The sequence below is a fragment of the Carcharhinus amblyrhynchos genome, chromosome 27, assembly GCF_965287045.1.
Source record: "Carcharhinus amblyrhynchos chromosome 27, sCarAmb.v2.hapA, whole genome shotgun sequence".
Lineage (NCBI taxonomy): Eukaryota > Metazoa > Chordata > Chondrichthyes > Carcharhiniformes > Carcharhinidae > Carcharhinus > Carcharhinus amblyrhynchos.
The window spans coordinates 9,190,892-9,216,792 of NC_137350.1; the positions used below are offsets into that span (position 1 = coordinate 9,190,892).

A 25,901-nucleotide genomic window follows, 5' to 3' on the forward strand; every position below is an offset into this window, starting at 1 on the left:
AATTCAGCGGTCACGGGCATTCGGACTCTGATCTTCAGGTAAGCGTTCTCCAAGGCGGCCTTCACGGTACACAATGCAGAATCACTGAGCAGAAATCACTGATAGCCAAGTTCCGTACACGAGGACGGCTTCAACCAGGATCTTGGGTTCATGTCACACTGTCTGTAACCCCCATGACTTGTCTGGACTTCCAAAATCTCAATAAATATCCTGGCTGGAGACAATACACATCTCGTTAACTTGTGCTTAACCCTCTCTCTACTCACATTGTCTGTACCTTTAAGATTTGCTTACCTGTAAACAGTCACATTCCAACCATTAGTTTGTAAATTGAATTTGTGTCTTTATATGCCCTCTTTGTGAACACAAGTCCTCGCTCACCCAAAGGAGGAGCTTGAGGCTCCGAAAGCTTGTGCTGCCAAATAAACCTGTTGGACTTTAACCTGATGTTGTGAGACTTCTTACTGTGCTCACCCAGTCCAATGCCGGCATCTCCACATCATGTAAATTGGTTGCCACGTTTCCTACTTTACAACATTTTCAACTGGCTGCAAAATACTTTGGTATTCGTAGGCGTTGAAAAGCTATTATATGCATTTTTTTTCCCTTTCTGCATGGACAACGAGCACTTAGCTAAAGGACTCAAATACAAAATTCATAATTGCCTCAGGCAACGTTAGGACTTAGAGGAAATTTTTTTCTCCCACAAGATAGTTGATCTGTGAAATAGACTGCCAGAAAATTCTAGGTCAATCAGTACCTTTGACAAGAAATTGGGTCAATGCCTGCCAAGAAAGAGATTAGCATTATAGCGATATTAATAAATCTGCTTGATTCACCTGGGGATTAGAAAGGCAGTATAGAGATCCTCAGCGCAGGAGAGAAAACCATGATTGAAGGATGTTATGCATGGACAGCAGTAGAATTGGCCTTGATGGGCTTTTTTTATTTCAATATTAATGCTCTTGTAGGTTTACACTAAAAATGTAACATGTTTCATATGATGATAAAGGAATCAATATCTCAAATTAAATAGTCCCTAGACATGCAAAAGAAAAACCAAAATATGTGCATGGCAAATTCACCTGATGGGGCTAGAAGTTCTTTCTAAAATAGAAACGAAATAGAATTACAATCTTAAACGTGGAAGGAAATAGGTGAGACAAACAGTAGCAAAGGTGAACATAGAGTGGTGCAGAATGCTAAATACACAATGCGCAAATATGTGAAAGGGAAGAATGAAAAGTAGAAAGGAAGGTCCAAATATAGCAGCGGGAGAATTAAAATGACATGCAAACTCAAAAACTGGAGGATAAACAGTAATAGTTCATCCTCGCAATTCAGCCTGAAGTCATAAGTTCTTTTTAAAAATGTAACGATTTGTTTAAACTGCGAGGAAACAGAAGCATGCAGGAAAAGGTATACTTTATCGCTTGAAGAAAGGGCATTTAAAAAAAACAGCAATCTGACTGCGCCATACCAGATTACCGACTCCTGTACATCTAAACAACAAAGTTTAGAGGTACATAAAAGGAATAAAAACACAATTGCCAGCAATCTGAGCTAAGATGGAAAACACTGGAAACACACTCAGATTCCAGTACTGGAGACTAAACCAGTACATTGGTTTATTATTGCTAATAGTGGATTTACTTTCCAAGTCCATCATTTCTGCCTTCTTTTTTTTCCATGGGCAAGGCCCATCCCCTATTTCTTTAGGCTCAATGCAGTGCTGCACCGATTTTAGCAATTATTCACACTCTGATGCCCAGATGTCAAATGGTTGCTCAAAACAATTTTTATTTTACACAGTGGTTAAATTAAACATTGGCTATGCTGCTATGGCATAGAGGCCCATTCTAAGTTTTACCCCTGCTCTGTACTCAAGTCATCTGATTTCAGTGGCAAATTTTTTTCTCCCACAGTGGCAATTGCAATATGCTTGTGCTCAGTTTCCCTGGGCTTGGGTGGGGAGACAAAGAACAAAAAACAGAATCCTGCTCTAGATCACTGTATTGTGAGATCTGATGGAAGTACTTTATGGGGGCACTGGGTGGTCTGTGGATGCTTCCTTCTGCTGAGCCCTACACATCCTCCCCTTTCTGCTTCCTTCTCCTTCCTGTGCTCCTGCTTCCCTCTTACCACCCTTTCACTCCTCCCCCACTTCCTTCTCATCACTCCCACTTCTTCACTCACACCCCCCACCACACTCACTGCTTTCTTCTCCTGACACCCTCACTGCTACTCCACATGCCTCCTCATTTGTTACCTCTTTCCTGAGCCCTCAAAATGAAAAGGGCTCTGGAGAGGGATAACAAGAGGAAAACAGTGAAAGGGTCAGAAGGTTAGCACAATGGGGGAAATGAGTGGGAGGAAGTGAGCAAAGTGACCACTGTGCGTGATTGTAGGAGGTCAGGAGAAGGAAAGTGAGTTGGAGAGAATGAGAAGGAAACAAGTGAGATAGTGAGAGATTAGGAGAGGGGGTTAGGAGAGGGCAGCAAAGAATAGGGACTGCGAGGGCAAGTTGGTTGGGAGAGGTGGCAAGTGAGTGAATGCAAACAGAAGGAAGGGGAATTTAATGGATGGCATGAACAGGCTGGAGTGAGGTAGTCAAGAAAGGCAGTGAGTGGGAGGGGATGAGCAGGTTGGCAAAGATGGTAAGTGGGAGGGAGTGAGTGGGTTGGGAAGAGAGGTGAGTGGGAGGGAGTAATAGTGTGTTTAAAAAAAAACGTGCAATCACATTACAGTTCTTGGCATTTGCATACTCATGCTAAAACAAAATGGGGGCAATACAATTTGGATAAGTTCTGCTATTTACAAATCAGGCTGAAATGGAAATGTGTTATTAGTATGTGCTTCAAACAAGGGATACCTGTACAGCAGTTGTGCACTTCTGTTTTTCATTGGTGAATACTTAATTACAAACATTGCAATTGCTGCATATTCAACGGAGTTCAACAGAAGAGAAAATAGCAAATGTCATAATGCTAAATCAGAATCTAATAAAGCACAGTAAAATATGAACAAAATGCACATATGCATGTTGCTTGACTAAATCATCAATGCTGAAACTGGCAAAACTATGACCATGACAATGATCCTGAAGCAACTAGAACTTCTATTATTTGTACAAACCACTGTGCAAGGTGCAACACAAACTACAGCAAATAAAAATACTTCTCACAACTTGCAGCATTTGCTGTTGCTTCTGCATTGGATGTAATGGCACCATGATGCACCACAAATGTTCATTTGTGGAGCAGAACTAAACATATCTCCCTCTGAAGTAATGCCACTCATTTTTTTTGGGACCATGTGTAATTTGATAACATGCAGCCAGGCACACTGATCATTAATACGGTTAATAAAATGCTTCAAGTCATAAAGGTTTACACCATTTAAAAGACAAAATTATACCTGCCTCTACTACTACCTCTGGCAGCTGGTTCCAGACACTCACCACCCTGTCTGTAAAAAAATTACCCTCTGGACCCTTTTGTATCTCTCCTCTCTCACTTTAAACCTATGCCGTCTAGTTTTAGGCTCCCCTAGCTTTGGGAAAAGATGTTGACTAGCTGATCTATGCCTCTCATTATTTTATAGACCTCTATAAGATCACCCCTAAGCCTCCTACACTCCAGAGAAAAAAGTCCCAGTCTATCCAACCTCTTATAACTCAAACCATCAAGTCCCAGTAGAATCCTAGTAAATCTCTTCTGCACTCTTTCTAGTTCAATATCCTTTCTATAATAGGGTGACCAGAACTGTATACAGTATTCCAAGTGTGACCGTACCAATGTCTTGTACAGCTTCAACAAGACATCCCAACTCCTGTGTTCAATATTCTCACGAATGAAACCAAGCATGCCATCTCCCTTCTTCACCACTGTGTCCACCTGTGACTTCACTTTCAAGGAGCTATGAACCTGTATCCCTAGATCTCTTTGTTCTATAACTCTCCCCAACACCCTACCATTAACTGAGTTAGTCCCATCCTGACACCAAAATGCATCAGGCTGCAGAGTATTAACATTTTCCCTCTGGTTTTCTATAAGTCATGGATGGATCAGAATTGATCCCTTCCACTTTTTGGAGGCAGGAAGGGAAGAAAAGCAAAGACTAGTTGAAACTGAATAACAATAATCTGAGAGATTAAACACTACTTTTGTGCAGTTGCTGTTATTCTAGAGGGAGTTGCCCTTTGTAAAACATATTTAAGAAAATGCATTGGAGTTTCATGTATTTGGATATTATGTCACACATGAAATTTATAACGCAACCAGTATTTCTATACTTCAAAGGAAGTGTAGGCTCCACAAGATAGCTGGTATGGAATAGGATAGTTTATAACATTAGCCAAAGGGCAGAAATGATTTCTGGAAAAATTCCCAAATAGGAGGATTGAGATAGGAAAATTTGGAAATCTGGAGCAGACAGCAGTCTGGAGTTTGAGTGAGAGGAAACAATATAATTGCATCTGGGATCAAATTAATGTTGCATAATGATTGGTGTCATCTGTCTGCTCTGCATACTTGTGTGCACAGCTGCAAATTCAAAGCAGGGTAAAGTCGCATTGCCAGTGGTTATGAAGGTGGCAATGACAATGAACAATTTTGCATTTGCCTCTATCCAGGGTGCAGCTGGAGATATTTTCTACAACTTGTAATTTCCCTTTCACTTTTATGTAAGTGAGATCAGAGATCTTTTCTATTCAATAAAACTCTCAATTTTTCATTCTTTCTGGCCAGAGAATCAGGCAAAGTCGGCACATGGCTTTGCCGGACTATGTTTCCCCAATGGTGCATGTAATAGTGGGCATCACATGGCAACCGTTCCCTAAACTGCAAGTTAAAGCGATTCCGCTCCCTCAATATCCAGTCGATGTATGACCAGACACAGAAAACCATACAGGTCAGTGCCAGGTATCCTGGCAAGTGTCATGTTGCTTTCACTCTATGGCAATCTGCTGTTGCAGCCCCCTTACACACTGGCAAACTGAATGGTAACTACAGGGTGACTATCTGCTGACTATATGGCTAATACTCTAGTGTGCAACCCATGCGCATGTGCTCAGCACACATACAATGATAGCCACGCTATCACACAAAATGCAATGAAACAGACCACTAGTGTGTTGAAACCCCATTTTTTGCTGCTTGGACCATTCTGGAGGAGCCCCACAGTACTCAGCAGAGTGGGTGTCAAGATTCAAGGCGGTCTGCAGAATCACACCACCTTGACCAGTCATGTGGGGTCATTGAACTTCTTATAGCACTGCAATCAGGTCCTCAAGTCTTGACTTTGGACATTGATCTGCCCAGCGATCTGCTTCCATTGACATCTGAGCATGTGTTGGAGAGCATCCTGACTCCTTGTAGATATAGAGCATCTCTCCTCCTTGTTACCTCTTCAAAGCCTCCTCAACAGCACCTGAAAACCCTCGCATTCACTCTCTTAAATGCTGTGCTATTCTGTACTGTTCCCAGATCAGATTAAATTTTGAAAGATCTCCTAGTACCTGTTCCAGCAACAATTTACATCCTATTTAACAAGGAGCTACTGGATACCAGCTTAGGTGTTACTGTGCTGCTTCTTTGGAATCAAAAGGCACAGGTTAGCAACTCATTGTGATATTAAGTTTAGCTCCCTGCATCACCCAAGTTTTAAAATCATAATTACACTGAAGCTCCAAAGTAGTTAGGAAGTTTGACATCATCCAGAACAAAGCAATCTAAACACTAATGTACAGTGGCAGCAGTGTGTACCATAGAAAAGAGGCACTGCAGCAACTCACGAAGACTCCCTTGGCAGCGTCTCCAAACCCACCACCTCTACCATCCAGAGGAACAAAGACAGTGAAGCATTGGAACACAGCAGCCTGAAAGTTGACCTCCAAGCTATCTCATCACTCCTTCACTGACACTGGATCAAAATTCTGGATCACTCTTCCTAATATCACTGTGGGTGTACCTACGCCACATGGGCTGCAGCATTGAGAAGGCAGTTCACCACTATGTTGGGCTAGTCAGTGATACCCACATCCAATAAAGGAATAAAAAAGATACAGAATCTAAAGCTTTTGGGGAGCATTAATATAATTTGCCAAGAAGGTTTCACTTTTCTGCTCTAGGCATGCCTTGATTGTTAAATACTTTAACAGCTCAGATTTATTGTTGATACTGATCACAGAATAAATAAGCTCCTTATTTATTGAACACCCTCTCACTTCTCATATAGCCTGGGGCTCCCATCTCTTTTTGTTTTTATATTTAGCGCACACTAACAATGATAAATGTGGCTGCACGGAGGGAGTTCCGTTTAATGTAATACTGAACAAGATAGACTCGCTGGTATGATAAAGCAAGATAGCCCAGGTTAAAAAAAAAGTTCTGACAGGACTAACTAGTTGAACATCCAACTTCAGGGGAGATATGTGAAAAATATATTTGTCCTTCAAAACTTAGGTCATTCAATCATTTCTGCAGCACTCATTATTGTAGCAAACTAATCTACTTAAAATACAACCAGGGTGCTGCAGGTTGTCACTAATGTGAAGATCCATGAAAGACATATCAAAGTTTCATAGAGAAAGAGGTAGACTGGCAAACTAAGCAGTGGTAATTTAGTACATAAAGCTTTAAAAACTTGTAATCTTCGGCGAATGCGCAGATCGATGTTCCATAGTTGAGATAATGGAAAGAATGGGCTAAGAGCGCAGGAGTGCACTATATTATTTTAATATGGGAAGAATACTTGTTCAGTGACAGCACCTACTTGCATTACCACAACAGACAAAACAATGGTTAGGATGTGAGAGGTCCAGTCGCATGCCACGCTCAAGTGTTGCTCACATCAAGTATTATCTCCGATAGATAACAAATTTAAACAAATCTACTTGATTTAGTTATTCAGCTTGAGAAAATAATTCTCATTCTTTCATGCCTTGGTAACTAAGCTGACTGCCAGTTGCACATTTGCTCTTTCATTTCAGCTTCTTTATCTGTCTCTCCTTCCTCACTGAGGTCCTATTTTGTCTCCTTCACTTTTCTTCTTACTGAATTTGATGATTAGCCATGATCAAAATGAAAGGCAGAGCTTGAAAGGCCAAATGGCCTACTCCTGCTTCTAGTTTCTATGTTTCTTCCTTTTCCTTCTTACTGTTTTCCTTCCAACAGTGTTCTGTCTCTCTCTCCCTGTCTCCCACAGCAGTGGAGCAGACATCCAAAGCAATTGCAGAAAAGAGATGAGAGAGCCAGGCACGATTCTTAGTCAGCAAAAACTAGTTGGTAAATACAGCCAGCACGTGGGACTATTGAATAAAAACTGACAAGCCAGCTAGTACTAAATATTAGCTATGACTTTCCTAAACACTCTGGGCGATGATTGTGGAGATATCACTCCCTCAATCTGAAAGCAACCTGACATCTAACACACAATGGTGCAACAGAATTGCTAAATTGAACTGGGTTGGTCCAGAGTACATCAGGAAATGATTTGCATTATTGCTAATAGAAGTCCATGTTGAATTTCTAATTTCTTTTGTAATTAGATCTGTTCTGTATCCCTTTGTATTAATGCACAGTGTAAAACAGAATCAATTAATTCTGTAGATATAAACATTGTTAGCGTATTATTGGGTTAGCTAAATCTTGGGAGCCACATAAACTGTAATTGCCAATCGGAAGGGACAAGACAATATACAACATGAAATTCAGTCTCAATTTTGCAGCTTTTATAAAATATTTGACGATATCATTAATCTGGAGGACTCCAATTGAATTCTTGCTTCCCTGGTAATTAAACAAGAATTAACGTCAAGGCAGTTGATTTGTTTTCCAATATACAGGGGGTATTCAATCAAATTTATCCAACACAGGAAAATTAGCTTGGTGTGCCCTGGTTGCCAGCATCAGTTGGTTTTCGACCAGCAGCAGCAATTCAAGAGGCTGCAACATTAAAGCTTAAAGTTAAAAATGGTCTCCCCAGGATATCTGTAAACCAAGTCCCAGCCATGCTTTACTTTGAGCAACAGTTTTAATAAATTTATGTATATATTCTTCTCTTTGTTTGTGAACAATGGCCATTGGAGATTACGATGAGAATTGCATGTGTCAGATCAGCGTGTATAATGATGGAAGTGTAGGAACACACCAGAAGTTGACATTATAGGTGAACAATTACAACAAAGATAATCTGAATGCTTCCATGTAAAACAGTGCAGATTACAACGAACAAGGAAGTGCCCAACTCCTATGATTATAAGCCTGCAGTCGAGGGGGAGGGGTTGCAGTTAGCTCAGTTGACTAGGCGACTAGTGTATGAAATTCAGAATAATGCTAATACTCAATTCTGGTTCTGGCTGAGTGAAACCTGGGGCTTGGCTCCTCGTCCTGCCCCATGATAAAATCACAACAGAAGCCATGGCTTTGCAACCCTTGTATAATCGAGGATACAGTCTGGCGAAGATAAACCTGCAGTACCCAGAGACATCACCTGAGATTTATGCCATCAAATTTCACATTCTTGTACTTGAAATTTGCTAAGGAAATTCATAATAGTATTTAGAACAGGCTCAACTATCTCATGTTCATTTCACGTGCCTGATGATCACAGTGTGCCCTTACCTTCCTACTTCCTCTGTGTTGCCAGCTCAAATCTTTCTTGAATGTGCAGACTGGCTGTATCATGTCAGATTTAATTCTCAGCATTTTACCCTTCTGTTTTTCAGCTAAAACAGTGATTGCAGAACTCAGTCTGCACTTTACAAGTGTATTCCATTTCATTTCACAATAAAACGTGAAAATTTTCTGAAATACTGCATATTTGTTACATGTATTTTGTTTTTAAGGGAGTTAAAGCTATAGCTGCTTTGGCATAAATCTTGAAGGGATATTTACTTAGTAAAGTAACTTGCAATAAAAATAATATGCTTCGTCACATCGAATATACTTTTTCATCATTCTTAATTTTGAATAATTATTTTATCATGGTGGCGAACTGTTCCACACCCTTACTCCATACCTTCTGTAGGAAGAGCACGATCCTTTCAATCATACGCGCTCGCCGATCCTCCAGTGTGAACAATGTTCTCGGAGTCCGAATGAAGAGTTTGGTCTTGCCATAAGCCACATCATGCTGAAACCCGCAGCACTCTACCAACTTCTTCACGGCTTCCTGATCGGAGCTCATGTCATGGTTTGGCCATGTGAACTCAGAGATCATCTTATATCTGGAAAGGAGGTGAGACTGTCTATTACAAGGATGTGAAAACATAAATCTACTCAAATGCATAAGAACTCACCTACAATTGTACCTAAATAAAATCAGTCAATGCAGGGAAAACACAGCTGGTCTGGCAGCATTGTCATCGACGTGATGTGGAGATGCTGGCGTTGGACTGGGGTACACACAATAAAGGGTCACACAACACCAGGTTAAAGTCCAACAGGTGTTGTGAAACTCTTTACAGCATTGTCATAGAGGTTTATAGTATGGAAACAGGACCTTCGACCAAACTTGTCCATACCGCTCTTTTTTCTTCAAACCCCAAAGCTAGTCCCATTTGCCCACATTTGGCCCATATCCCTCTATACCCATCTTACCCATGTAACTGTCTAAATGCTTTTTAAAAGACAAAATTGTACCAATCTATATTACTACCTCTGACAGCTTGTTCCAGACACTCACCATCCTGTGTGAAAAAATTGTCCCTCTGCCCTCTCACCTTAAACCTAGTTTTAGATTCCCCTACCTTTGGGAAAAGATGTTGACTATCTAGCTGATCTATGCCCCTCATTATTTTATAGACCTCTATAAGGTCGCCCCTCAGCCTCCTACACTCCAGAGAAAAAAGTCCCAGTCTATCAGCCTCTCTTTATAACACAAACCATCAGGTTCCAGTAGCATCCTAGTAAATCTTTTCTGCACTTTTTCTAGTTTAATAATATTCTTTCTATAATAGGCTGACCAGAACTGTATTTGGTATTCATAGAAACACAGAAAAACTACAGCACATACAGGCCCTTTGGCCCACAAAGTTGTGACGAACATGTCCCTATTCTGAGTGTGGCCTTACCAATGTCTTGTATAACTTCAACAAGATATCCCAACTCCTTGGACAATATAGGAACCCGGCTAATGTTTCAAATCCGAAGAAGAGTTAAATTGGGCTTGAAACATTAACACCATTTTTCTCTCTCCACAGATGCTGTCAGACCTCTCAGTTTTTCCAGCAGTTTGTCTTTATTTCAGATTTCCAGCATTCTGCAATATTTTGCTTTTACAATTATACCTCAACTCGCACGCAACCAGCTTTATTTGTAAGTGATGCACTTCCCATCATCAAATGATGAAAATGTACCAGTAGTCAATATGATGGAAGCATGCCATATTTCTCCGTTCATTATTGGCTTGGCTGTTGTGGCTCCAGCAGATCGCACTTCTATTCTTAACACAATGCTATTATGAGTGGAAGAAATTTGACTCACAAAACAAGGTTCCAAGTTCAAGTCCCATTCCAGGACTTGAACGCAAAAAAAGGGCTGTCACTCTAGTTATCTTTTGGATAAGATGTTAAACCGAAGCCCCATCTGTCTGTTGGAGTGAATGCAAAACACTCCCTGGCACTATTTCAAAACGTTATCCGCTGTGGCCTGGCCAAACTTTATCCCTCAGTCAACACCACAAACACTGATCATTATTAGATTGCTATTTGTGGGGTTTACTGTGCACAAATTGGCTACAAAAGTACTTAATTGGTTGTAGAGTGCTTTGAGATATCTGGTGAACATGAAAAATACTAGAAAAACAGAATTCCTACAGTGCAGGAGGAGGTTATTCAGCCCATCAAGTGTGCACCAACTCTCCAAAAGAGCATCTTATCCAGGCCCATACTCCCACCTTACCCCCGTAACCCCACACATTTACTATGGTTAATTCATCTAACCCTACACACCTTTAGACACTAAGGGCAATTTATCATGACCAATCCACTTAACTTGCATAGCTTTGGGCTGTGGGAGGAAACACACGCAGACACATGGAGAATGCGCAAACTCCACACACACAGAGACTCCCATGGTTGGAATCGCACCCAGGTCCCTGACTTTGTGAGGCAGAAGTGCTAACCATTGTAAATGCAAATCTTTCAATTTAAGTTATACAGTTAACAACAACTGCAAACTTACAACCCAACCCTCACGGCTGCTCACAGAACAAAAAGTAATCATGTCAATGCCTACAGGCAAATCGCGAATGTGCCATAACCTAATGCAGAGCTATCTAAGTTTTCTTTTGGCCATCTAGTTGGACACCATGGAGGCTAAAAGATCACATATGTAGTTAAAATCACTGGTTTTAATATATTTCAATATGAGTAAGGTAACAGAATCGGAGTTAGAATCTATTAGTAAGGTACCAGCCCCATAAAAAACATCAGGACGATAAGTTTGAACTGTCCAAAGGATCTTAGCTTCAAGATCCAGACTGGCAACACATATGGACATAAGTTGGTCATCTCATGAAGTAGAGCTGGATATCATCAGTGCACATGCGGAAACTAACACAACACTTTCAGGTGATTTCTTGGACAGACAGCGTTTAGATGTAAACTAGGAGGGGACCAAAGCCAGATCATTGGGAAATACCAGAGGTAATGGTGTAAGAGTAGGGAAGGAAGCCACCTTGAGTGCTTCTCTGGCATAAATTAAGTAGATAAGAATGGAGACAGGTGAGAGAAGATGCACAATGCAACTGAAAAACAGGGGAAAAGACATTGAAAGAGGATATAGAGTGGTCAACTATGCTAAAGATTGCTGACAGGTCAAGAAGGGAAAGTTTACTCTTGGCACAGTCACAAAGGATGCCATTTATGACTGGATTGGTTCAACTGGCTGTTAGTGTGCTGTTAGCAACTGCAGGGGTTATTTCATCCCTACAGTTGGGTTTACCTCATTCGCACAATAACTCCTTTTCTATGCAACGCAGTTTGTATTCATTTGTTTTGGTATTATGGCAGGGGGTTGTGGACTGGATGAAATTGGAGAGACTGGGAGAGATGAGGCCACGGAGAGATTTGGAAAAAAAGGAATTTTAAAAGTTCAAGTGTCAGCGAACACAGGGGTAATGGGGCTTGGTGCAGTTAAAGACATAGGCAGCAGAGTTTTAGGTAACCTCAAGTTTGTGAAGGCCAAAATATAAGAGACTGGCGAGGAGTGCTTTGGAACAGTATAGGGGTAACAAAAGCATGGATGATCACAGAATCCCTCAAGTACAGAAGCAGGTCATTTGGCCCACTGAATCTGCACCAACCACAATCCCACCCAGGCCCTATTCTCGTAACCCCAATATTTACCCTGCTAATCCCCCTGACATTAAGGTCAATTTAGCATGGCCAATCAACCTAACCAGCACATCTTTGGTCTGTGGGGGGAAACCAGAGCACCTGGAGGAAATCCATGCAGACACAGGGATAATGTGCAAATTCCATACAGACAGTGACCCAAGGCCAGAATTGAACCCAGCTCTCAGGCGCTATGAGGCAGCAATTCTAACTGCTGTGCCACCTTGCCACCAGCTACAAATGAGGCACAGTCGAGCAATGTTACAGTAGTCTTGCAGATGGCGCAGGTGTGTTTCGGAAACTACTGTAATGAGAAATAAAAAAATGGACAGGGCAACACTTTCCTACACACACTCTAATGCTGGGAGGCATGAATTAGGCAATAAGAGTGTGTTGGACAAGAACAAAAGCAGACTCAAGCTGTCAAATAAGCTGCCAACACACTCAGTCTCAGCTTACATATGACAAACTTTGGCAAGGTATTGGAGAGTGCTGTAACTGCAGCCCCTGAAAATGTCTTCAAAAGGAGAGAAAACCAAAAGAAAAGAAAATAAAGGCAGAACAAATACACAAATGATTTCAACATTCTTCCAAAACAGCAGGCCTTTTATTTGAATGCAAAGTCAAAACACCAGCAAAAGACAAATTTGCACCTTGAAGAATTAACCTGTACTGCTTGCTGACTTGTGCAGGCCATTCTAAACACAACGGACAATTTTTCTATGCTGTATTAGACTGCATTGTTAATGCATCCCAGCAGTCTGTGTAGAGGTGACGCAGAGCACCATCTGCTTCATTATTTTGTGATAGTGAAATATTCCCATAATAATTAACAGACTGGATGAGTGTATTTGTCACATTAAGTGAACCTGCATTTTAAAAGCACACATTTTAGAAAGAGTGAGTGATCACCAGGATTTTAGAATGTGCGGGGGACAGAAGTCGACATTAACACAATGCTAAATAACATTCTAAAATGCAGCGTAGAACTATAGGTGCTAAATAAACCTGTGTTCTTTTTGTTTGCATTTGAGCCGATGAAGATGAAACAGCAAATAGAAATTAAAATGAATACAAACTCCGTTGCATAGAAAAGGAGCTATTGTGCTAATGAGGTAAACCCAATTGTAGGGATGAAATAACCCCTGCAGTTGCTAACAGCACACTAACAGCCAATTGAACCAATCCAGTCTCCATTTTCAGCTGCCTCCCATAATTGTGAACAGTGTGACAGCTGACGGAGACTTCTGCTGTCTTCAATCAGCTGTTGGTGCTGTTAACAACTGCGGGAGTTATTTCATTCTTATAATCTAGTATGGCTTTACTGTTTACCATGTTGTTGGTTACTGCAAGAGACAGGGCTGATGTACGTACAATCATCTTCAGGTCAGAAGTGCTGCATGGATAATCCATCTTGACTCTTTCTAAGGTCCCTAGCATCACAAATGCCTGTCTTCAGTCAATTTGATTCACTCCACATACTTTCAAAAAAGGGCTGGAGTGACTGGATACCGCAAAGGCTATGGGCCCTGACAACACCCTGACAATAGTACTGAATGTTTGTAGTCCTGAGTTAGCTGCACGCTTAGCCAAGCTGTCCCAGTGCAGTTAAAACACTGAAACTGGCATCAGCCTGGCAATGTGGAAAGTTGCCCAGGCATGTGCTGCCCACAAAAAGCAGGGTAAATCCAATCCAACTAATTACCACCCTCTCGGTCATCACTAACATGATGGAAGGGGTCATCAACAGTGCTATCTGTGGCACAAACACAGCAATAACCTTCTCACTGATGCAGTTTGGTTTTGGCCTTGCAGCCCCTGACCTCATTGCAGTCTTGGTCCAAACTGGACAAAAGAGCTTAACAGAGGGATGGGATGGAACTAACTGCCTTTGACATCAAGCTGGGCATCAAGAAGCCCTAGAAAAGTTGGCATCAATAAGAATCAGGGAAAAATTGGCTAGAAACATACCTAGCACAAAGGAGAATGTTAGCGGTTGTTGGAGTTCAATCATCTCAGTCCTAGGATATCAATACAAAAATTGCTCAGGGTAGCAAATCTTCACGTTGCTTGTCAATTACCTTCCTTCCATCATAACGTCAGAAATGGGAATGTTTACAGATGATTTCATGGTTTTCAGTGCCACTTAGAATTCCTCAGATACTGAAGCAGTCCATGTTCAAATGCAGCAAGACCCGGAAAACATTCAGAGTCTGGCTGACAAGTAGCAAGTAATATTCATGCCACACAAGCGCTGAGCAATGGCCATCTCCAACAAGAGAGAATCTTACCACCTCCCTTTTGACATTCAACAGCATTACCATTGCTGAACCCCCAGCTATCAACATTCTGGGGGTTAACATTGACCAAAAATGTAACTGGATCAGCCATTTAACACTGACTATGACAACTGGTCAAAAGCTGGGAATTCTGCAGTGTGCAACTTGCCTCCTGTCTCCTCAGAGTCTGTCCACCATTTAAAAGGAACAAGTCAGGAGGAATAGTCTCCACTTGCCTGGATGAGTGCAGCTCCAATAACACCCTAGAAGCACTTGTCAAGCTAAGGTAAAAATAATTTGCAGGGCTCCCCAGTGGTTCAGGTTTGTAACAAGTGGTTTAGCCATACATATCTGGAAGGGCTTTGATTCAATATTTCTGATGGTGCAGTAGGAGTGTTACAATTAGCTCCCAGGATTCGAGGAAGTGATATGAAGAATTACATTTTAGACAAATTGGACTGAAGTTAAATTTTCTTCTCAAATTTTCTTGGTGCACAGGTTGGGTATTAATTGATGTCAGAAAGGTTAGATGGTTGCAGAATCTCCATAAACATGAATCAGGACTGAAGGATTACCCTGAATTTCAAATTAGGATTAAAAACAAACTGAAATCCATATGGGGGAGAACTGACTGATTGAATAGATGTATGTAACACAACAGGCCAAAGACTGATCTTTTCCTGATGCATTCCTTAATTTTAATTGGAAATATATTTGGTTGAGAGGCAAGAAAATAAAGAAGAATATGCTTTGTATTTCATATACCCTAAACACCGCCATTATCCCCTTTACCACCATGAGTCCATATAGTTCAGGTATGTATTCTGTCAAGTTATGAAGATATCTAGAGAGACAAGACTCTCAACCTTCAACGCGCAATATTTATTTTTAACATATTTAGGGTGCAATCTTACCAAAACATTTCTAAGTGTCAAACGAGCGAAATATGAAAGAGTTTCAGACCTGTTTCTTGGGCGAGTTTGAAAATTTAATCTTATTGCACTCTGTCACTTTTTTGGATAGAAGTATGATTCTCACCCATTGGGAGTGAGGTGGGGTGGGACCCTAAGCTTGTTGTTGAAGTTGGCTGCAGACGGCTTGGAGCAAATTGTGCAGGCACCCCAATCTCCCACACCCCATCATCGGAGGCAGTATAACACCCCTCCCCATGGCAACAGAGTTTGCCAGCATTGAGGCCCTGACGATGAGTCCCCGACACTATCCCCTTCACAGACTATCCTGCATGCCCCCCACCACCCCTCCAACCAGCTGATCCCTCCCTATGCTGGTCTTGCACCCCCCTGCCAATCACTCTCCTGCTGATCATCCCCTTTGTCTCTCCCCTCCCCCACCCACCCTGCGGAGCTCTCCCCACCATATCACCATCCCCATTATGCTACGCATGACATTAATATGCAAATCAGCTTCACACCTTTTTGGGTGCTATCACGATCCCACTGGCAAACAGTACATTGTGTGCAACGAGAAACTGATTTTTCGTTCTGCACGCAATCATATCGGCTTGCTTCATCGATTGACCAGCACAGCGAGCCAGTAAGAGTGCGCCCTTAATGTTTTATTGAAAATTTCCATGAACTTGTCACACATTGCTAAATTGAGACGGTTAATTTACAATAATTACACAATTTGAATAAATTATAAGAGGACAGACTCCTTATCAGTCAGAGCCCCCAGATTCAGATCGCTGCCCAGTGCCTCTGCAGGACAGTGCTGTATGTGGATTTTGAATGAATTTGTGGCTACGATCTCCCCTTGTAGTTTAACAATGACAAGTGGCCTCTTGGATGAAGTACTGGACAGTTGCCTGAGACTTTGGAATCAGAGATTAGAACAGTAGTGGACAACTTGTAGCCCATCAGGATTCTGAGTGTAGCCTGAGGCATTTTGTTGACTGTTGCCCACACACAGAGTTGATACATTCTGTGGATTCCACTTGTGTAGTTTTTTTCCCTACCGGTGTGACTGAAGTGATACGCATATAAAGCAAGGGCAAGTGAAATGAGGTGCGTGCTGATCGTAAACAACGTTGACTTTGAGAGCCGTGCACTCCCTCTGTGTCAAATGAAAGCATAAATATTCACTTTGCTTTCACCACTTGAAGTTGATGACAGTTCTATTAATATTGAATGATTAAGCATTTTCTATAACTTATGAAATATTTGATGTTATTAAATGCATTCAATCTTATTCAAGGGTCATAGTGAAAAAGCCTGATTTCAATTTTGCAGCCCACTGATATGAAGTGGTGCGGTGGGGTGGGGCACTCATGTAACCCACTCAGAAGCCTAGGTTACCCATCACTGGTTTAGGGGTAAAATCACCAGGGCAGGCTGCACAAACCTGAGTACAGGAGATGGAAGGGTGACCAAATCGTACTATTTGATAGGAGGTTCCAGGATTTTGACCCAATGTTGAAGGTGCAGCAAAGAGGTTCATGGTGGGTTGCTGTGTGACTTGGAGAAATGTTGTTGCCATACACCTGCTATACTTGCTGGTGGTAGTTATGCTTTGGAGAGAGAATGGCACTAAGTGAATTGCTCATTTGGAGAGCCAGCGCGAAAATGATAGGCCGAATAGCCTCCTACAGCATTGCAGAAATTCCGCGACTCTGTGAAATCCATTAGGGCTGTAAACACCCAGCTATCTCAAACAGCCAGAAATGAATATCGCTGGTAGAAATAAAACCTTAATAAAAAAAAAAATTATGGGGGGCGGGGGCAGTGGGGCATTTTGGAGGTTCTATAAACAACTGGTTGAATAATTCAAAAATTAACTCCGTTAACAAAATAAAATTACAGCAAATGCATAGTTTAAAATATATCTAAACATTTCTTTATCATGTGGAATTTTTAGGAACAACAATGAAGGAGGAGAAAATAACAGGGGTATGCTCAGCATGGATTTAAATTATCTCCAAATTGTGAATTTTTTGATTGAGAGCAGTTTACTGAAGTGTATACTTCAATCAGAGGTGTGGAGGGGAAAGGGGGGGGGGGGGGCCCATGGAGGGGAAAGGGGGGGGGGCCCATGGAGGGGAAAGGGGGGGGGGCCCATGGAGGGGAAAGGGGGGGGGGGCCCATGGAGGGGAAAGGGGGGGGGGCCCATGGAGGGGAAAGGGGGGGGGGGCCCATGGAGGGGAAAGGAGGGGGGGGGCCATGGAGGGGAAAGGGGGGGGGGGCCCATGGAGGGGAAAGGGGGGGGGGGCCCATGGAGGGGACACAGGCATCCTCAGCATTTCACTGTACCGCAAGCCCATGGATAACCTCACAATGCTCCACTTCTTCAGCTTCCACCCTAAACTTGTTAAAGAAGCCATCCTCTACGGACAAGCCCTCTGTATACACAGGGTTTGCTCAAACGAAGAGGATCGCAACAGACACCTCCAGATGCTGAAAGATGCCCTTGTAAGAACAGGATATGGCGCTTGACTCATCAATCGACAGTTCCGATGCGCCACAGCAAAAAACCACACTGACCTCCTCAGAAGACAAACACAGGACACAGTACCCTTCATCATCCAGTACTTCCCCGGAGCGGAGAAGCTACGACAGCTCCTCTGCAGCCTTCAACATGTCACTGATGAAGACAAACATCTCACCAAGACCATCCCCACTTCTTGCCTTCAAACAACTGCATAACCCCAAAGAGACTATTGTCCGCAGCAAACTACCCAGCCTTCAGGAGAACAGTGACCATGACACCAGACAACCCTGCCACAGCAATCTCTGCAAGACGTGCCAGATCATCAACATAGGTGCCATCACCTCACATGAGAACACCATCCACCAGGTACATGGTACATACTCTTGCAAGTTGACCACTGCTGTCTATCTGATATGCTGCAGGTAAGGATGTCCTCAGGCATGGTACACTGGGGAGACCAATGCAGACACTATGACAATGGATGAATGAACACTGCTCGACAATCACCATGCAAGAGTGTTCGCTGCCTGTTGGGGAACACTTCAGCGGTCACAGGCATTCGGCCTCTGATCTTCAGGTGAGCGTTCTCCAAGGCAGCCTTCACAACACACAAGTGCAGTATCACTGAACAGAGACTGATAGCCAAGTTCCATACACGAGAATGGCCTCAATCGGGATCTTGGGTTCATGTCACACTATCTGTCAGCCCCACGACTTGTCTGAACTTGCAAAATCTCACTAACTGCCCTGTCTGGAGACAATACACATCTCTTTAACCTGTGCTTAACGCTCTCTCCACTCACATGATCCATACCTTTAAGACTTGATTTCCTGTAAAGACTCACATTCCAACCATTATTTTGTAAATTGAGTTTGTGTCTTTATATGCCCTGTTTGTGAACAGAACTCCCACTTACCTGATGAAGGAGCAGTGCTCCGAAAGCTAGTGGCTTTTGCTACCAAATAAACCGTTGAATTTTAACTGGGTGCTGTGAGAGTTCTTCCTAGGTTACAGCCCAGACTGTGCTAAAGTAACTGATCTCATCTGAAGTACTACAGAGGACTTCTGACTGACCCTAATGCCTGTGCTAGGTCAGAAGAAAATTAATGTCAATGTCCGGCACTCTTCTGGGGGTGTACTTATGTTGATCTCTGATGAGCAGATCTGATGGGACAATAAAGAACAAAGGGACATCATCTTAATGGGACTTAAGGTGAATAAGTCTCATAACCTTGTAGATGCATGGAACAATTAAAATTAGTTAGGTAGGAGTATGAAGGGGCATAGAGCCAAGGTGGGTAAATTGAGTTCAAATACAGATCAGTAAAAGGCAGGATCAGCCTCAAGAGGTTGACACTCCTATTCCTCTGCCTATAGAACAAGCACTTCCATTTATGTACCATCATTAACATTGTAAAACGTCCCAAGGTGCTTCACATTTGACAGCAGTAGGACAGATGACCAAAATCAAAGAAATGTATTTTAAGAAGCATTTTAAAGGAGGAGAGAGTGGGAGGAAATTCCAGAGGCTGGGGCCTAGGCAGATAAAAGCACAGCTGCTCATGGTGGGGCAATTGCAATAGACAATGCGCATCAATATATCTAAAGTCAACCAACACCACCTACTGCAGCATGCTCTGGGTAAGGCTGATATTGAGAACTGCTTCAATGTCATCTCTGAATGAATTCAGATCAGTTGCAGGTTACATTGCCTGTGATAACTGCTTTCACAACCTTTCAGTAATAGTGGGGCTTTTGGTTCTCAGCAGCTAGTTTACATCAAAAAGCAGCTCAGTTGCCTTCAGACTCTTACCACCTCAATTAATATCCTCGCTTTGATAAATTCCTTCACATTTTCAATGTTTCAGTGTCATGTCTCATTGCTGCGTGCGTAGTGGCTTCAACTATCCGATGTTTATCTTTTCTTCTCCACAGCATTGAATGTTCTTGTTCCAGCAAATTCTCTTCAATGCCTTCAACTCCTATTCCCTGAATGAGCTTTTCTGAGAGTTCAATCCAATTCTCAATGCCCTCAGGTAGAGGGAGTATTGGTGCAAAGAGCTCCATCTAGTGGCTCAGTTTTTGATAAAAGAGATATTCAAAGAGGAGTCTATCAGCACTGTGTGCGTTACTGTGTTCTGTCTTCAGCAAGCAGACTGTCAAAAGGACATAACATGAAGAAACTGAACTCCACGCATCTAGCCTGTATTCAGTGCAGGGCTTTTTTGATCAGAAGTGTGGTCATTCAAGCACCTGGAAATATATTTTCATTTCCTATAATTGATGCTCTAGAACATATGACAGATGACACAGGTGTAAATGTAACAAGTGCACAGAAGGCATGGCTTTCAGCTTGAACAATATGGCATTAAGATCCAGGCACAATATAGAACCAATTTAAATGTTAATTAAGGATGGGATCCAGCGGAGGCCATCCGACCGGAACCACCTTCCTAAGCACTGTGCAACTACGCCACATGGATTGCAGCCGTTCAAGAAGCCACCAGCTTCTCAAGAGCAAACTAGGCATGGGTAATAAATACTGGTCTAGGCAGCGATGCCTACATGCCATAAATTAATTTTAAAAAGTTTACATTCTGAGACTAAAACTACAACCCAAATCCCAATTTATTCGTCAAACACCAATTCCAATCTTTCATTACTCCATGTTTGATGATTTAACAGGATATATGACAATATTATAGCTTTGTGTAATCAGTTATATTGTCTTTCTTCACAGCGTATTGGATTCTTTTATAAATAATTACCTCTGAAGGAATCTATCGTAAGTCTGCCGGTAAGCGAATCCTGCCCTTCGAACACGTACATTTTCCATTAAACCTAAATATTCAACCTGGTGCTGGCAGCGCTGGTCGTCAAACAGCAGTGGGGATTTCTGATCATTGGGCTTGATACAACGAACATAGTAGGGTTCCTGCCAAACAAAACAGTCACTTGTAAATTGCCACATATAATACACAAAACAGTTGCTAGTACTGACAATGAATTTTGTATACGATCTGGTGCTAATGTGATTGTGCATAGATGCATTGTGACAATATCAGAAAACCATGCATCAGTGAGACCAGTCTCACCCTTAGGTACATGGTGTCAATACAATAACAACTGCATAAAAGGTAATATTGTTGCAAATACTCATAAACCATTACATCAAATTATTCTATACTTTCCAGTGCTTGCATAGCACAAAATGCTGGCTCCAGAAACACCCCAAACGTTTGGAAATTAATAGCTGTGACGTTTTGTTCAAGCAGCAACAATCCAAGATTTTTATAAACCCATCTGTCCACATCACTGAAATCAGTGGCAGTTGTTATTTGTAGAATTACATAGAATATTAAGTTTACATTCTATATGCTATGTGCATGAAAGGTCATTTGACCCAAGCCAATATTTATACACTGAGCCTCTTTCCATCCTTTCTCATCAAACTATCAGCATTGCACTTATTCCCTTCTCCCTCATAAGCTTACCTGCTCTTTTTCAAACCATCCTTATTATTCACTACTTGTTGTGAATGTGAGTTCTGCATTCTTACCCCTCTCGAATTAAAAATGTTTCCTCTGAATTCTGTTTCATTTCTGGTGACTATCTTATATTGATTAACTCTTCCTCACAAGTGGAAACACTGTGCCTGCTCTATTAAAATATTCATGATTTTAAAGATCTTCATTAGGTCACCCCTCAGCCTTCTCTTACCAAGATACAGAGGCTCAGTTTGTTCATCCTGCACTAATCGACATAAAGTTGCATTTCTGGTATCATCTTTGTAAATCTTTGAGCTTTTTCCAGTGTATCTTTCTGATTTCTACAATATGGCAACCATTTAACAACATGGAGTTAATATGTAACTGTAAGTGTAGTCTAACCAAACTTCAACACAAGTTTAGCATAGCTTTGCTATTTTTCAATGCTATCTGTCTATAAATAAACTTTGTTTTTTATTTTTAATGGTTTTATGAAGCGATCACTTTCTGTAATATTTACGGATTCCTTTCCTCCTTTACCCCATTTAGTTTTTTTCCCCATTCCATGTACAATATATAGACAAAAAGACATGTGAAGCATCATGACAATAACGCAGGCATAAAGTGCATCTAACAAACTGTACAATTTAACATACAATTTATTTTCAAATTCTATTTAGTAGCTCAGGGACTAACACTAACATTCTGGAAATTGAATCTGAGGTTACACCTTGGAGAGATCTTTCATCACTAGGTTACAGGAAATATTTTGTTACAATTAAAGCCTGACAAAATTCAAACTCCTAATATCATTAGATTGTCTTCACCCATTCCGTAAGGGCAAAGGATAAATTACTGTGCCAGACTTAAAGGAAGTCACCTAACTCAATGAGGAAAGAAATGGAGAGAACATATTGGTAAATAAAAATTGGAAAAAGAGAGCAGCATACAGAACACTAATTACTGACACCAAACATTGTAACAAGAGAAACTCAAACAAAGAGGGTGAGGGGAGTAAAGAGAGAGGAAAAGGGAAAAAAGAAATTGAGAGAGAGGAAAAAGGGAACAGAAGAAATTAGAAAATAAAAGCAAAGAGAGCAAAAGGGGTGACTAAGGACAAGAGAAAGGGAAGAGAGGAGAGGGAATGTACAGGAGAGGGTGGGAGTATGAGGAGGAGGTGGAAGAGGTGACATAACAAAATGGAAAAAAGGGGAGAATGGAAGACAATGAAGCAATAGAAAACCTAATCAAGATTAAAAACAAGAATGCTGTTCTGATAACACATAAACATAGCATTGCTTTTTCAGATGCATGCTATACTGAATTGCTTTTTTGTCAATTTATTTTCACATATGTAAAAACCTGTGCAAGTGTGCACCATTTACAGACTTTTTCTTAACCAACTTTCACTATTCAAGAAACGAGGGAGATAGAACGCTATTAGTCTAACATTAGTATTTGGGAAAATGCTAGAATCCATTATTAAGGCAGCATCATCAGGACATTCAGAGAATTATAATACTATCAGCCAAATGTGCCAGATACTCATGCTACAGCTGGGTCATTGAAAACATGCAAGACCAAGTTAGACAGATTTTTGATCGATATGAGAGTTAAGGGTTATGGCGACATGCAGGAAAGTGGAGGTACCACAGTCAGATAACCTATGATTGTATCGAATGGTGGAATAGGGTCAATGGGCTGAATGGCCTACTCTGCTACTTATGATCATTTGAATTTCACTTATTAAAACAACTTTGACCTAAGAACAAGGCAGTCATGCTACCTTGTACATTGATATAGACTCTTACCGGTGATAGAAAGGAAGGCTGTCTTTCAGATTGAGGGAGGGTTTTGCATTATCATCTTTCTTGGACAGCTTCAGCAAACTTTCACTATTTTACCATATATTAGGCAAGATTAAAAATTAAATGGAATCAGCCTAGGATGTTGGTTAGTACATGATTTATATGCCACTGGCAGCTCTCCAGTATTCTAAGAGCAGATGGAGGTACTTGGATTCCTTTGAAGACTTCACTGTAAAAATGGCAAGGACCTAGGTGCTGAGTTTCAGAGTGAAAGTTGCAAGGACATACTCCACTGACATAGGTGTACATTTTCAGAGACTGTGCTCTCAGCAGCCAGTGTCACTCTGGAACTGCAGAGCAGATGACTGAAAAGAGCGGTGAGTATTCCAAAGCTGGAAGCCCATTTGATAAGGTTCTATACTGAAAGGAGAATCCTCCAAAAATGTATTTATTTTACACTCATTTTATACTACAAAATGATAGAAACCAGTTAAAAAGTATAATCTGAAATATGAGTTTAAAATCCTAAATTAGGTCAACAATTATTGTTCAGAGGACTTTAGTTGCCACCAACTATGAGTATGATACATGCATCATCTACATTGCAATACTAGCTTGTTACTAAAAATATCGCACATGAAAACTACAATTATATCCAGACTAGTCATACAACAAATCTATTTTGATATCTCTATTGTGAAAAGTTAACAACAATATTATTTTGGCTGCATCATTGCTCTATAACAAATTAAGTGTGGTATATTTCAAGGAGGATTCAAGGATTGAGGGCGGCTTTTGTGAATCAGATGACAAACTAAAGGTGTAATAATAGAGGGATTTGGAGACTGCCAATATCGCATTCGGGCCAAGAATGTAATCAATCACCACTGTCAGCTTAGATGGTTAGTGTCCTGAAAAGTAAATTAAAAAAAACAGCCAGCATTCTGCGACTTTCCATCAGGCAAAAAAGCAATCTTGGAAGTATAATGAAGGGCAAATAATGTATATCAGGCAGCTTCCCCTTGACAATGTTATAAATCAGGTCATAAGAATACGGTGAAAAGACACAGAACCTCTCTCGTTCAGTTTTTGCACACCAGATGATAGCAGTCAGCTTCAATATTCCCAACCCAGACCCATGAGCAGAAACACAGATCAAATTTGGTACAGACATATGGTATGCCAGCACAATAAAGTTACTGATGATCACACAATGACATCTGAGTTTTACTCTGCACTGCATTTCGTCAAAAATGTTTTTTTTACCTCTTATATCAATGAATGTAGAAAGGATTACTAAATTCTACATGATATGGTTGCAGTGAAGCTCACAGATATTGGCATTTACAGGTGAACTATTGCTTTGTTTTCAACAGCCCATTCAATAGTTATGCATGGCCGGTTAAAATTTCTGGATACAGCCCAGGCAGGAAAAGAAGTCTACAAAATCATGAATTGGAGATGCCGACGTTGGATAAAGTCATGTGCAATGAAAACCCTTACAAAAAGGCATTTTATAACTTGCTCTAACTGCAAAAAGAGAAATTGAATTTTGGGAAAAGTTACGAACTTCAATTATTCTTGCTGCCTCACACCTTTCCTCATACTTGTCCTTCCTTCAAAACCCAGTCCATTTTTTGTTGAAAATCTAACATCGGGTTATTGCACATGTGATGGATTCCTTTGAAATGGCCAAAAACAGAAGAACATAAGAAACATAATAGGAACAGGGGAAAGCCAGTTGGCCCCTCGAGTCTGCTGTGCCGTTCAATAAGATCATAGTTCACGGCCTTAACTCCATTTTCCTGCCTGCCCCCTCATAACCAGTGACTCCTGTGCAAAGCAAAAATCTGTCTTGATCAATTTTGAATGCACTAAATGACTTGACCTCTACAGCTCTCTGGGGTAGATAATTCCAAAGATTAAAATCTCCAAGAGAAGAAATTCCTCCTCTCCTCAATTTTAAATTGGAGACCCCTTATTTTTAAACTGTGCCTCGGCTTCCAAACTTCCCTACAAAGGGAACTATCCTTTCTGCATCTACCCTACCAAGCCATCTCAAAACCTTAAATGTTTCAATAAGATCACCTCTCATTCTCTAAATGCCAATGAGTACAGACCCAAACTGCTCAGCCCTCCCACACAAGACAAACCTTCCACCTCCAGCATCAGCCTAGTGAACTTTCTCTCAACTTCTGCCAAAGTGTACCCAGCCATAATTAATGCCAAGAAATTGTAATATTTTTATGTCAGTAATATCATTCTCATATTCCTTATGTGCCAGAAGATAAGCTTTTGGGGGTTTGTGATTGTGGTAATTGGAGTAAAAGATAGGCTGACTGCAAGAATCTAAATTAGAGAGTGCTTTTGATATGGTGATGAGCCCAGCAGAACTTCATCGAGATGTTTATATAAGCCAATAACAAGATAAGCTGTGAATGGAGGGGTTGTTTTGGTTCAAAGGGGAATATAGGCAAGCTGTAAAAAAAGGTGCAAGTAGTTAAAGATAGGATAATTATTTAAAAATCCTAAGAACTTTAG

General features: G+C 41.2%; 1 protein-coding gene across 1 annotated transcript in view; it reads right to left on the minus strand.

The window, feature by feature from the left end:
- Positions 1-25,901, minus strand: part of myo1d (myosin 1D) — a 520,742-nt gene that overhangs the window by 311,440 nt on the left and 183,401 nt on the right. Inside the window, exons 15-16 of the mRNA XM_080213488.1 lie at positions 20,833-20,999; positions 9,022-9,229 (exon numbers count right to left, since the gene is read on the minus strand). Of these exons, the coding sequence (XP_080069614.1) occupies positions 9,022-9,229; positions 20,833-20,999 (375 nt within the window). The remainder of the gene's footprint in view (positions 1-9,021; positions 9,230-20,832; positions 21,000-25,901) is intronic.